Genomic DNA, 13,989 nt, shown 5'->3' with positions numbered 1-13,989 from the left:
GCCAGGTTTTACGTTGAACGACATCGGCGGGTACACTTCTCGTCATATCGAGTCACTTGGGAATCCCATCTACCTCTCTTTGCCATGCGTGTTCCCAGGAGATGCTCTTTATCTACCTCAATGGCCGTCGGGGCCTCTTCACCTCTGGTTCGACTCGGGCATTCACCTCTGGTACTAAGTTATATTGAGTGACAAAGTTGAAGGGCTTCATAGATTTATCATGTGGTTATGAAGTTTGTGGTAATGGGAGGAAAGGTTGAGAGGTTCGAACCAGTTGGGAATGTAGACGGGGATCCGTTATTTTTCTCTCTTGAAGGTTATATAAGGGTGGCAGTCTGCCTGCTTGTGAATTGTATCATGCCTTCAGAGAGTAGAGTCGACTATTCTTATGATCTCTTTTCTTGGGAGAACCCAAGAAACCTATCTTCTTCCCTTCCTTTGTGGACAGGGGAGAGGTCTTGTCGAATACAACTTTTTTCCCATTCTCCTTCATTCTATTCTGTCGGGCGTACGACATCGCCTTCCTATCGTTAAACGTATATCTTGCGTATCACTAAGGGGGCATCTCATACCTACCGCTGGACGTACATCTTGAAGACGATAGTGGAAGCACCTTGCATGTTCGACAAAATCGGAGCGATCAGTTCGACCTCGACACTTCCAAGATCATCACAGGACACATCACATGTCAGAATAAGAAAGGTTTTTTTTGGGAGAAAATGTAAAAACTCCGATTTATTAGATGACTAATATTACAAAAGAATAACTACGGGCAACAATGGAGAACCGGGGTATGGGAGCACACGGGTACGGACACAGGCACGATGTTACCTCTGCGCGGAAGCGCAAGCAGAGGAGCGTGTGTTGCGCCTTCAAGCAAGATCTAAAACTCTTCAAAGAGCGCACAGATGCAGCTTCCTTGAGAATCAACAGTAACAACACAAAATGCCAAAAGAGCTTGCAGGTACGCCTTTGACCTCACACAGAGGCTTGGTGCCGCCAGGGGCAACCAATGTCTCGAAAGAAGAGATCGAGCTTGAGCCGCAGAGGAGTGGACAACAAAGTAGCTCGTGGATATAATGCAAACATACTGCAGAGACCACCGCAAAAGCCCTGCAGCTGATCAGAGGTCAAGGACTAGACGCTGCGAAAGGTCTGGTTTCCTCGAAAGACGCGACCTGAGACTGTTCATTCTCAGCCTCAGTGGATGACGTTGCGCCACGTCATGAGTAATTGTATGCTGTGTACATGTTCGAAAACCCTTGCTGTGGGTGTTGCTGGTGTTGTTGCTGTGATTGCTGCGGTGGTGTTTGCAATGGGTCTGGGATGATGGACTCAGTGAGCGCACTAGTCAGCGCACTAGAAAGACTCATACTGGCAGAAGCCTGAAGAAGCGCATCGTTTGAGCTTATGTTCTGGCGGAACTGATATGGTGATCCAGCCATAGCGACATAGTTTGGATAGGATTGACGCATGTTGTAAGGCGCAGGCAGGCTTGGAGTCTGTGCCGGGTAGCTTGTAGCATATGCATTGGTCGTGGGAAATGCACCGGTTGTTACATATGCATTGGTAGTGGGAAATCCACTGGTTGTAGCATATGCATTGGCCGTGGGAAATCCACTGGTTGTGGCATATGCATTGGTCGTGGGAAATCCACTGGTTGTAGCAAATGTATTGCTTGTGGGGAATCCATTGCTTGTTGGAAATGCATTGGCGTAGTCGTTCTGATCCCCGATGCGATGCCTTTTGCTCACATGGTCGTCGTAACCACCATAGTGATTAGGTTGAATGGGAGGATTTGAGGGTGGCGTGCCCATAGCATATGCAAAGCTTCGCTTATTGCCCATGGTAGCTCTGGGCTCTTTCCGAAGCCTTAACCGTACACCCTGATCAGAGAACGCACGAGACAGATAGGTTGACTCGTCCATGCCTTTGAAGTCCTTCTGAAGCAGTACCTTGAACGGTTCGGAAGTGATTGAGCCAAGGTATTGCACCTCGTGGGTCTCTTTATGCAAATCGAAGAGACTGAAATGCAAGCGAAAATTGCCTTGGACCTTGACGGAGATGTCACCAAACACGAAGAATGCACCGTCCTTATTGTCCGTATCCTTGAGACGATGCAATGAAGAGACCAGTGAGCCTGATAGCGAGCTGGTCGCGGTGTCGTATGCTTGATCCCTTTCTGCTTCCCATAAGCTTGCGCACATGAACAGATATGGGCTTTGAAGGTAGTGGCGGGGTGGATCTGTCTGTTCTTTGATGGTGAGTTGTATGATGGGCGGTGGATCCACTGGCTTTCGTGCCTTCTCCTTTCCAGCAGTGGTCATCAATGCCTCCCTGGGTTCTTGGCGAATGTTCAGGAAGACATCTTCCTTGCGGAAGTGATGAGGCATAGCAACGGTTGCCGATCCGGCTGCAGATGTTGCCATTGGCATTGCGGCTGCAGCCTGCTGGTAGTAGGTTGCTTGCTGAGAGAACATATCGATGATGTTGATGATGTTGATATGATGTTGATGATATTGATTGGATGTTGATAGATGGGGCTGGATGTTGTTGGGATGGTACTGGTTGGAAAGGTACTATGATATGGTACCGATGGTTCGATCTGGATTCGATCTGGACGCTCTATAGGCAAAAGGCCGATCAGATGGAACGTAGGGTAGTGGTTCAAACCACAGGTTGATGTTGGAGATTGAGAAGTTGCGATGCTAGGAGGGGGGAAGGGGTTATTTTTGTGAATATGGGGCAGGGTGGTCGGTCTAATATATCTGAAATCCAGCGGTTCGAAAAACCTCGGGCGCGAAGAGTCACTGCCAGCGTTGATTAGCCAATGATGAGAGATCTTGAAAAGTGTCATGCGTACGTTGAGTTTCGTCGTTGAAAGTATGGTTCGGTTCCTGGCCTTACCCAGCACAGCGATCAATCAGTGAAAAGTGTCAATTGATTATTCCCCTTCTGGATCAATCTTTCGGAGATGGGGATTGTCTTTCCGTATCGGTTGTGGACGCCTTGACCTATAAGCTCAACATTTTCCCCTTGATGAAGATATTCTTTTTCTGTTCGTCAATATATAGGATTGAGTTCCGGTGCTGTGGACGTTTTAGGCTGTCGATGATTCTCTCCAGCGGCTACGAGATTGCAGAAACCTTTCGGTGAAGTGGCAAGGTGAATTGTGTGGCGAGCGTAATGGTAATTGTGTGCTGAAAGTATGTTGGGATAAAATATTCCGCCGATCCGGGACTGGAGTGCTGTGAACTGAAGAATAAGTTCTGGTACCTGAGCCTTAGACAATTGGATACCTCGGACGTGGATACTCTGGGACTTTTGGAACGAAGTTGAAGTTGCTATCGAGCCCCGTGACGTCGTGTCGCCGTGTCGCCGTGATGTCGTGTCGTCGTGTCTTCGTGTCGTGTTTGGTGGTGTAATTTTCCAGATGAAAAGGAAAGAAGTACACACACACAGAGAGACTCTTTCTTACCTTGGCGGTGATTGAGCGAGTGAATGAATGATTGGGCGAGTGAGAGTGAGTGAATGAATGGAGTGAGTGAGAGAGAGTGAATGATTGACTGACTAAGCACGAAGTCGGACGTTCACTCTTTGCTCCTCTCCTTCAATACCTGCACCCTCCACAACGTCCCTTCAAGAAACAAAGCTTTGTAGCTACACACACTCACCCACCTCTCTCTCTCTCGCACTCTCTCACACACCTTCCTCTCTCTCTCTCTCTCTCTCTCTCTCTCTCTCTCTCTCACTTTCACACTCACACACTCCCTCTGCAATTTCCCTCTCTCTTTTCTCCCTAATCAGGAACTTCCCACCTCAATTCCCGCCTGCCTCTGATTGAAACCTGCCCAACCTTGGATCGTCAGCGGGGATTGCCTTAGTCCCCTCCGTTACCCGTACCAGGAATCAATGTGCACTTAATTCCTCTTACAGTCAAGTCACTGTCCTCGACAAAGTATGTCGTCCTATCCGGGCGCAGTGTCAGCGACACACGCACTTTCTTTCTACTTCCCGAACAATGATCAGGTTCGAATCTAATCGTGCTTCCAATCAAGACCAGCTAGGCTGCCCGGACTTTCCAGACGTTCCAGTTGTCACGCGGGATGCCTCAGACTCACTCTCAGCCACTTTGCATAGCAAATCTTCCAATTATGTCTGTGTCCCGCCGCTGGCCGAAGCAATCCACAGGATGAACCAAGGTTTTGTCACTGATCGACGGGAAATGGTAGAATTGCACAAGCAGAACTCGGGTTCCACGCTCCACGATGTCCAGCAGTGGTGTGAGGCCCAACAGAAAACAGGTGGATAGAAATAAATTTGGAAAAATCGCAGCACCGGGCGCGTGACTGCCGGGTCGAAGGAAAATATGAGGGTGAACAGAGCAATTTGCTTCGCAAGAATCGAGAGTGAACAATAGAGAGACGAAAGCGACAGTAGCTCTGCTCCAGGCGCAGAGGGTATTAAGCTTAGTGGGCGTACCGGATGATCTGCTTCAGGAGCGCTACAGCTCGCCGGCCTCTCCGCAGTCGTCCTATGGCCTGTCGCCGCTACTGGAAGCCTCCGACGCCAGGTTCGCCACGATCGCGTCTAAGCAGGTGCTCAACGGCTGCGAGCTCTAGTAATCTCCGCCCAGAACGTCGTCGTTACCGACTTTCAGGAGCTAAGTGCACGAGCACCGGTAATCGTCGTGGTCGTTTGCGGCCAGTAGTGCAAGTTTATTCCAACCAGTGAGAATTCGCCTACTCTTCAACCTTCCTCTTCTCAACACAACAAGTAATCTGAGCCTAGCTCTCTCCTTCGGTCCGTAGTGTTCCTCTTGATCTTCGTTCTCCTTTGGACGTGACGGTCTCCGCTCGGCTCCTCTTCCTGCTCAAGTGTAATCCACTTCTTTCTTTCCTTCAACTGTCTGGGCAGTGGCCGTGATAGCGGTATTACGCCGAGATGGGACGGGAACGACAGAATGGTGTGTGGTCAACGCAATGCCGGGAACGCGGTCAAGTAAGGAAGCTCATCCAGCCCGCTGACGTACATCTGGAATCGGAGAGAGCTACACGGCGGGGCGGGGACAGGGAAGATAGGAAACGCCAGAAGGGTCCGAAACAAAGTGCAGATTGAGGCTTCTATATGTCAAGCACTTGCCCGGCGGAGGTAGAGCTTCCAGCCAAGGCCTGTTTTGAAGTAGAACGGAGTCAATCAACCGCCTGTCACATTATACTACGGCGAGGGGCCCCATGCAGAGAGAAGCGTCTTCTGATGCACAAGCGGAATCGGTTTGCGGCAGCGCATGGATGCTATAGAGCCTTTCGGTCGTGCGTCCCATTGAACGGCAATCCCAGGGTCGGGGGGATGGTATGGGCGCTGTCCAGGGCCTCCAGGGCTTTCCCAGGGCTGCGCTGGTTACAAGGGACATGGGTTTCCAAGCAATAGGTTGCGGAGACACACAGGGTGGATGAAAAGGGTAGAGGCACAGGCTGGCGAAACATCCAAACAGCAATCGGAATTTAGCCATTGCAACCACTTTACTCGAAAGACCATCGTATATAACTCGCGATTGGCGCCCAATATCTGAGCAACATCCACGCCGCCTCCCACTTTGAGGCATGTTCCTCTGGGCCGTAACACTCTTATTCACGATAAAAATTATAAAACGATGGGGTCATGACCTACTTCACTCCATTCCGGCCGCACGATGCTGGCCACGGGGGTGGTACGCATGGCACATCTGCGCACATGGCGGTGGACACATAGACTCACACCCAGTTGTATGTAGCATTGCTTACGAAGTGCTCGGGGCTTTTTAAAGGGCTGGAGCACTTTCTACTACTATTACTCCGTACATGAAGACCTGCTATCGTCCGACAGCATCAAGTACGACTTACAAAACGCCCATGAAGAAGCTAGCTTTCCTACGTCACACAGCAGTCTATTGTTCAGACGTTCGCTATCGGGGAGTCGAGAAATGGGGTGCTTTTGTCTTGACCTTGAGCTATCGTGCGGACGTTCCGCATGCGGTCTTTCTTCTATGGACATGAATGGCGTATTAGAAGGACAAACTGTGTGATGTCGAAAACCGTCGCCAGCAACGATCCCCGCCTGCGTACCCGGCGGACTAAGAAGGCAGGCAAGGCAGGGCGGGCCAGGCGGAGTCAAAATCAAAGGCAAGTTCCCAAGAGCAGCGCAAGGGAGCACACGGCAGAATGCAAGTTCCGAAAACGGAGACAGCAAGAGATGATGTTGTGGGATCTCCACAGGGTGCGCAATAGAATACAGGTAAGTATAATCAGGTCTAGTGGGATATATTGTTGCTGAATGCGGTGAGAAAGCAAACAGGCGCATAATATAACGTACTCCGTACTGTGCACGGAGTAGTCAAGTCTAGACTAATAAGAGGTAGTAGTGGATGTGGTGGTATTGATGTGGTGGAGGACGACGACGTATGATTGAGATTGATGGTGAAATGGTGACAACGATAGTGGGGACATCGAACAAAGTCCATACCCAGGTCCTTGTCCAGGTCCATGTCCATGTCCATGATCGCCCGTTGAATCTCACAGTGGCGTTGGCTGGCAACTTCAAGCAGCTCCCACTGGTCAGGAGCTGTTCACAATACTGTGCAGGCGCTGTTTGTACACGATGGCCCGGTAGCCCGCTTGGGACGCATGCTGATCCCCGCTTGAGATGGTGCCCGTCTACTGTCATGCTGTTACTGTGTACTGTGTAGAGAGGCTGAGACGTTCCACTTCTGGCCGCGCGCTGACAGCGTGAAGAATTCTACGATGTTACACAGCAAAAGACACCCACCGCCTTACTAAGTCACGACTGACGACTTAACCAAACACGCCCATGCGGGATCCCCGTTGCTCGCTGATTTGCTACGCGTTTAGCCATTTGCCTGGCTTCCGACAAGTTTCAATCTCTATCTCGTACAGTACACAGACCTTTCTTCTTTCGAGCGAGCGCTTTCAGACGGCACTGTCTCGACGACACGCTGGACCCTAGCTTGGTGGCTTTCTGATCCTGCAGGCATTCTACATGTATGCACATACACTACCACTCCGCACTGTATTTACATAAATCGTACTCCGTACAGAAGAGGTTTGGCTGCGTCTGAAAGACTGGACGTGGTCGTTCCATCGTTCGTTGTTCGAACAGACAGGGTTGGTCCATTTTCTGGCCCTACCCGTCTGCCTCGTCAAATGTTCGACGCCATTTGGAGGAACCCTCTCGACCATCACGGTATATAGAGACTTCGTATTCTGGAGCTGTTGCCCTGGTGCCTGAACCTCACAGAGAAGGTACTCGTAGCCAGGTTTTGACTGCCTGTCAGCGATCGTGACTGACCCTGCCCGTCCACCCATTGGCAATATACCCGGCCCTGGCATTAATAGCACTCTCAGACCGGGTCAGCAATCAACTTTCCAGCCATCGACGCTTCTTTCTCCTTCTCCTTCCTCTTCGTCACTCCCATTCTATCGCGTCACAGCAATCTTCCTGTTACAACATTCTGCAGCCCAATGCTTCCTCGGTTTACGGGCCCGTGAAGAACCCTTAGACAGTCCCCATCCCTCGCGCACTCTCCACCCCACCGACTGTTCCCAGGCCCCAGCTGCTGTACCTGCAGAAGTTACTGCATATTCCCTGCTAAGCTGCTCCGCACGCCGCAATTCATCCTCCAACATTCCGTTATATGGCTTAATCAAAGACCCAACATCTTTGAACCCTCTTACGCATTTACTTGCTCCACTACATATGTGGACCTGAGACAACGTAGATTGCCGTCAACCAATCCAGCAGGTGCAGGCCCAAGCGACCCAACTTTCCACCCTCCCTCCAAATCGACAAACCCCCCACCCGGCCGAGCTTCGACATGCGTCCCTCCCTGCCGCCATGGTAGCTTCTATTCCCTCAATTGCTCTCGAATTTGCCAAGCTCCCGAGGTAACTGGTGCGCGGTGCTAGAGAGGAACCTGGCTGTGTTGCGGTTGTGGAGAAGAGGCGAGACGACACCTAATCCGCTTCGACAGAACGTCAGTGCAAGGCGGAGTACTCTCACATTCGATTGCCCGCATGCCCAATCTTGCATGGCGCCATAGTCCATCTTCGCAGCACGGCACATGTAGTCGCTACTTGCAATGTGCTTGGCTGACGACGAAGGTTCTCAATTAATATCGCTGTCAATCAATCTACTGATTCTTCGGCTCTGCACGTTTGACTTGCAATATAGCGGTCTCTCTCTTAGAAGTCGCTTTGATATGCTGTCCTAAGTACTCTGTACTACTGAGTGCAGTCTGAGAGGCTTTCTTACATGGCTGGCGGTCGTGGTCTGCTTTGCAAGGTCGAAGCCAGCCAGTGGTGGGTCACTGAGTGCCTTGAACAAGCGCACATTAGCTCCCTTGTCTGTACATGGTTCTCTGGCTCCGCCATTCCACTTGGTGTAGCTCTGGTCGCAGATAATGGCTGGCTTGTGAGTAGCTCTGTCGCAACGTCCAGTTTGGGGCATGCTTGAGAGGAGTATGTCTAGTTGGTGAGCAGGCTAGTGCTGCTTTTGGGTGCACATTCTTGCAAGTATCTGTGAGAGACAAACGAAACCATAGAGCGTAAAGCTTGTTAGCTGATCATACTCTTCGACACCTGGATGTATTTCATTAACGATGCTGTCGGAGAATTTGCCGAACAGGCAAACATGCGATCACTATCAAGGTTGTCTAGAAGACGTGTCTTGAACCGACATATCACCTCTCCCAGCTATCCATAACCCTACTAGGCATGGAGCATGGAGCAGCGCCCGCATCTCACACACATCTTCGCTATCAGTCACCTCAGTGACGATATGCCTAGCTCAAGGACGGCATCAGCGACGAACGAATGGGAGCTTCCGAACAATATGGCTCGTCTCGGCCCTCAGCCAATGTCTTCACGCACCCTAAAGTTGCCTTTATCTTGCCGGGCCCCTCATTCCTGTGTGTGGCCGGCCCCCAAGACCCCGACATCGTTTTGATCTTCTCAGCCAACGCATCTGCCGCCCTGGCTTTAAGCTTACTCTCTCTCGCTACGAGTAACTATCTAAGTCAAGGGGAGGAGTCGTAGAGCCGCGACAATCGTTCTACTACGAGCGTTGCGATGCTCGACTATCTAAAGCACCATTAAGCGTATGCAAGTGCTAGACGCGGTCCCATTGCATGTCTCCACAGCGTGGATTAACCCAGATTCAATTCGAAGAAGACACACCTAAACGGGTGTGTGTGTAGAGCGGACGTGCATCTTTCGAGTCGTTCTTCCTGGGTGGTCCCACGAAACAAAACACACACACGTACATACATTCCAGCCAGCCAGCCCTTGCCTTTCGGTGCGCCGCACCGCACAGAAGACAGTGCTCAAATGCTCTCCATGCGTAGCCCTGCAACGAAACCCAGAAACGGCGATCACAGCATGCGGAAGGGTCGTTCTTGATCATGCTGTGCTTGTGTATGGGTGGGTGGGTGTGGGTAGTGGTGTGGTGCAAAGAAAGGACTGGACTGTGCTGTGCTGTGGTGCATGTTAGGGAACGACGGGTTTATGTGGGCCATTTCGTTATGCGCATGCGTGGTGGGACCACAACAGCGCCTGTCTGTCCGCCTGCCTGCTTGCCTGCTTTTACTGCTTTGAATGCTACACGTAGTTACGGACACACGGGGCTGAGAAACCTGCATGCAAATATCTAGGTAGGGAGGGCATCTCGAGTCGAGGTTTGCCTTGCTGGCTGGCAATTGCTTTGAGGACCATTTCGTGATTTGCCCTTGAATGAATGAATGATACCACCCCTCCTTCGACGTGAGGTAGGTATCAAAAGCGGGTAAAAGTGCCAAGTTTACTTGCTGCTCTCAGACTCTCTCTCTCTCCGTCTCCTTCCTCGGAGACCGCATCAAAGAGATGTGACTTGACAGACTTTTCACAAGGGAGGGAGGGAGGATATGGTGTGCAAAGAGAGTTAGACCACAAACTTCCCTCGTTGCAGGTGATGTTGCATAGGTCTTCCCTTTCACATTTTCGAATCAATCACAGACTGTCGATTGGGGAATTCTTTACGTCAAAAGCAGCGATTATTCGCTCTCACACACTGCCAGCCAACCAATGGGCTACGCTACAATATCTTTTTTCTTTTTGCATTTTCGAATCAAAAAAACTAGCGGGGCCTGGTAGCACACACATCGTTACACTTTCTCTCCCTGTGTGTGCGCGTGTGTTCTTGTTCTTGTGTTCTCGACCTGCTTTAGATCCACGCCTCTCCCCCACGGTTTGTTCCCGTTCGTGCCGCTAAGCACCGAGCACAACCGTGGTTCAATATCACAGGTCTCGATGGGGTGGCAACGGAAGAGGCACAGTCTGGCAATAGACAAAACAGCACCGTGACTGAACTTCCTTGCACACCATGCCTCCGCCGACACCGGCTTTCCCGGTCCACATTTCAATTTGGCCCTCTCCGGTTAGGCATCTCCCCTTCCCCCGGATCTTTTAGACAAGGCGAGCTTACGGGCTATCAAGCCTTGATGCGGCATGGTTGTAGTAGTTGCTCGGGGAGGGGGGGAGGGATGTTGCTCTAGAGAAGGAGGGGATGGTTTACCCGGTCTTCACATGTTCTACTAACTTTACCAGGAACTTGTCACTCTTGGGTGGAGCAGTGTACGAATCACTCTGCTCGATGCCTGTGTCGTCGACAATGATGGTGGTATAGTTGCTGTACAGTGCGGCTATGATGTACTTCATTTCTGTTCGCGCGCTAACACGTTAGTGACTGGCTTACGGCAATATCATCCGCATCGCATCGCATTAGCAATCACAGATGAAAGGGATGAGGTGATCGAGCTGGTGATGTTGATGCTGCTTTCTTATCCTGCACAACAGGCTGAAAGAGAATCAAATGTCGGCTCAAGACGGGAACAACATATGAGACTTTTTGAAACTTACGGTAAACAGCCAAATGGCTACCCACGCACATTCGACCACCGCTGCGAATTGTATATGTTAGCTTCTATAACTTCCGCCGTTCATTGTGTCTCTCACAGCCAGGGGAGTGGGGAAGGGGGTGTCCAGGCTGCTATAGTAATAATGATATTCGACTAACCTTCCAAAGGCCCAGAACCAACGGCTCTCCATGTCCTTCCTCTTCTCCTCGCTCACTTCCTCCAGCCACCTCTGCGGCCTCCATTCCTCCGCGTGATCATATACATCCTCGTTCAGATGAAGGAGGCCTGCACTCGCGCTCACCCTCACGTTGCCGGGGACATAGTAGTTCAGTTCAGCCGGACCGAGACGGGCGCCCTGCGGCGGCGTGAATCTTGGTTGCGGCCCTGGAATTGCGGAGTGCAGACGCAGCGTCTCCCATGTCACCGCATGGAGCAGTGGAAGCGCGTCCAGGACCTTTGGGTCAGGCAGCTTCGGCGCAGAGGAGAGTGCGATGGGTGGTGACAAGGTTTGAAGCTCCTCCTGCAGCCGAGACTGGATCTCCGGGTGACGAGAGAGCTCGTGGACGATGTATGTGAGAGTGATGCCAGAGGTGTCGAAGCCTGCTGCTAGGTGATCGAGCACCTCGGACGCGACTGTCAGGTCCACGTCGATCTTGTTGTTACCATTGTCCATCTTCGCTGCCTCCTTGGCCACTGCCGCCCTCAGTTGCTGGTAGACCACCGGTGTGTCTTGAGGTTTAAGGTCGGACTTCTGCATCGCGGCCGCCGCGCGCTTGCACATAGCCATTGTCCACTTCTCGATGTTGCCGTTGGCCTCGTCCACCCATTGCGGCGACAGGTGGTAGCCCAACCACTTCTGAACCGCATCTGTCCACTGAGGGAGCTCCTGTGGCCAGAAATTGTACGACCGTCGCGAGTTGTACAGACCCAGGAACCACGTCAACTCCTCGGGGTTCGACACGAGATTCGAGCTCGACTGCAGCCCGAAGATATATCCGGTGACGATGTCCATGGTCATGCCGTGCAGGATGTCGTAGATGTTGAACACCCCATCGCCGGTCGAGACGACGGATTGAAGTCGGGGCAGGAAGCGCTCGTAGATAATCGCAGATACCTGTGCGAACAGGACAGGCGAGGTGGTGACGACGGATTTGCTGTAGATGTTGCTGATGATACGCTTTCGGGTAGAATGGGCCTTGTTGCCTCCGATCGTGAACATGTTATCGATGCTATAAATCCGCGAGAAAGGGAAGGAGTATATCGTCAGCCGAAGGAACATCTCTCGTTTATCACAAATTGGGCAAGATGCAACGCATTGGGGCACTGCTATGGGATACTTCAATCATACAACATCTTCCTTCCCCCTTCCAACACACACCCCACTGCCACCCTTCCAACCCCCCAAAACAAACAAACAAACAAACAAAAGGACAACAGGGAAAGGAACAAGGAAAACTAAAAGACATTGCTCACTTACCCACCATAGTTTGCAAAGAACCCATACCAACAATACCCACTACCATTCCCCTTCTCCATCCCACCCCCATACACCTCCCTGATACCGCCGACCACGCAGTTGACGCTGACCTCCGCCGGAGAAAGACATACCACGGGCCCGAGCCGCGCATGTGCGGCCTTCAGCGTCGCATTCTCGATGCCTCGCCAGCGGACAGACAGAATCCAGAGGCGAGTGAAGGGGGCGAGGGGGTGCGCTGGCGGAACACGGCGGAGGGGGTTTAGCAGGTAGGTAGTCAGTGTGTGAATTAATAGGAGAACTGGGAAGAGGAGCACGAGATGTAAAGGGGACGTCATGTTGTTGTTTCCTGGCGACGTGGATCTGCTTGGGTGCGCGTGTCAGGTCGTCCCCCGGGTTGGAGAGATGTAATTGGCTTGGAATCGGTTCCTTCTTTCGGCGTATCCTCTTTTGGTGTCCCAAGGCGGGAAGGAGTTTCGATGGCTACACGAAGAATGGAGGAAGATATCGGAGGGAAAAGAAAAGGAAGTATGCTAGAGATTCAAGGTAAGAAATGTTGAACTGGGTCAATTGATGGGGATCCGGACAATGCTGGAGATGATATTCAACGACTTTACGTCTATTTCTCTTTATAGCGATTAAGGATTAATGGTAATGATCAGTTGATATGAGAGGAATTGGGGAACAGAATACCCCGTACTCCGTATGAGGAGTTGAGGAATAACTATCTACCCCGCGTGCTTGCTATGACTGGATCGTCTGATAACAGGGCTTATCGATAACCTCAGACTTAAACGCTACCAAATCGGGAAATATATTACTGGCTCACATTGTTGGGCCGGTGGGGAACATGGCTTGACTGGCCGAGGTATGCGTATACGTACGTACTCATGTATCCTTTAATGTATCGACAAGAAATCCGATTCATCATGACACCCAGAACAAATCTTGATGTTCATAGAATCCTGTAGGTGTCTATTCGGTACTTCGTACTCTGTACAGGGTACCTAGGTAGGTATCTCGTCGTCTGAAGATGAACGCGCTAGACGCGGCGGACATTATTCGTGGGTAATGCGAGGCTAATCCTATTCCATCCTGGTTGGCTGTTTTAGTATAAGCACATAACAGGACCATGTACGTGACTGTACGACAACACCAAACTATCAACTATCATAGAAATCCAGATAGTCGACCTGTCACATCTTCAGCCCTCGTTTCATCTACTCATAGAGACACGAAACACTACAGTATCCATAAACAACGTCCCGCAAGAGTTGTGCTTGGATTGCCTAATCCTCCTTTTCTTGGCCTCTCCCATCTATCTCGTTGACGCTACGAGTCGGTTCGCGCAACCCGACAATCCTCGTCGTTCACAATTTCCCATTGTCTTATCCCTTTTTTTGAAATTGAGGAGACTAGTCTTGTGCTGGGAACTGTGTTCTGTCACACCCTTGTATGAGTTCGAACTTCGTACGGGGTATTGCGTGCCGACATCGAATTCTCAATCTTGGTAGCAATGAAGTCATCTTCATCCATATGTTGTATTCACTCCGTACGGAATTTTGATACT

General features: G+C 51.0%; 3 protein-coding genes across 3 annotated transcripts; all 3 read right to left on the bottom strand.

Moving 5' to 3' along the window:
- Positions 1–1,099: 1,099 nt before the first annotated feature.
- Positions 1,100–2,950, bottom strand: BU24DRAFT_7915 (uncharacterized protein). Its single transcript, XM_033534641.1, has 2 exons — positions 2,864–2,950; positions 1,100–2,810 (listed from the first exon to the last, which is right to left on the bottom strand). Exon 2 carries the CDS (start codon positions 2,478–2,480, stop codon positions 1,224–1,226), a length of 1,257 nt encoding a protein of 418 aa, XP_033389086.1. The 5' UTR covers positions 2,481–2,810; positions 2,864–2,950; the 3' UTR covers positions 1,100–1,223.
- Positions 2,951–5,165: 2,215 nt separating this feature from the next.
- Positions 5,166–5,746, bottom strand: BU24DRAFT_7904 (uncharacterized protein). Its single transcript, XM_033534639.1, has one exon. The coding sequence runs from the start codon at positions 5,603–5,605 to the stop codon at positions 5,213–5,215; it is 393 nt and encodes a 130-aa protein (XP_033389085.1). The 5' UTR covers positions 5,606–5,746; the 3' UTR covers positions 5,166–5,212.
- Positions 5,747–10,167: 4,421 nt separating this feature from the next.
- Positions 10,168–13,132, bottom strand: BU24DRAFT_416430 (cytochrome P450). Its single transcript, XM_033526447.1, has 4 exons — positions 12,423–13,132; positions 11,104–12,174; positions 10,947–10,987; positions 10,168–10,747 (listed from the first exon to the last, which is right to left on the bottom strand). The coding sequence occupies exons 1-4, from the start codon at positions 12,755–12,757 to the stop codon at positions 10,599–10,601; spliced, it is 1,596 nt and encodes a 531-aa protein (XP_033389084.1). The 5' UTR covers positions 12,758–13,132; the 3' UTR covers positions 10,168–10,598.
- Positions 13,133–13,989: the final 857 nt, after the last annotated feature.

Source organism: Aaosphaeria arxii (assembly GCF_010015735.1).
Source record: "Aaosphaeria arxii CBS 175.79 unplaced genomic scaffold BU24scaffold_1, whole genome shotgun sequence".
Taxonomy (NCBI): Eukaryota; Fungi; Ascomycota; class Dothideomycetes; order Pleosporales; genus Aaosphaeria; species Aaosphaeria arxii.
This window is presented reverse-complemented; position numbering and strand designations above follow the sequence as displayed.

Coding starts and splice junctions, on each gene's coding strand:
- BU24DRAFT_7904 (XM_033534639.1), bottom strand. CDS start 5,605: ATGCCTCAAAGTGGGAGGCGGCGTGGATGTTGCTCAGATATTGGGCGC.
- BU24DRAFT_7915 (XM_033534641.1), bottom strand. CDS start 2,480: ATGTTCTCTCAGCAAGCAACCTACTACCAGCAGGCTGCAGCCGCAATG.
- BU24DRAFT_416430 (XM_033526447.1), bottom strand. CDS start 12,757: ATGACGTCCCCTTTACATCTCGTGCTCCTCTTCCCAGTTCTCCTATTA. Junction 12,175..12,422: donor TTCTTTGCAAACTATGGTGG/GTAAGTGAGCAA, acceptor GCGGATTTATAG/CATCGATAACATGTTCACGA. Junction 10,748..10,946: donor TAGCCATTTGGCTGTTTACC/GTAAGTTTCAAA, acceptor GCGCGCGAACAG/AAATGAAGTACATCATAGCC.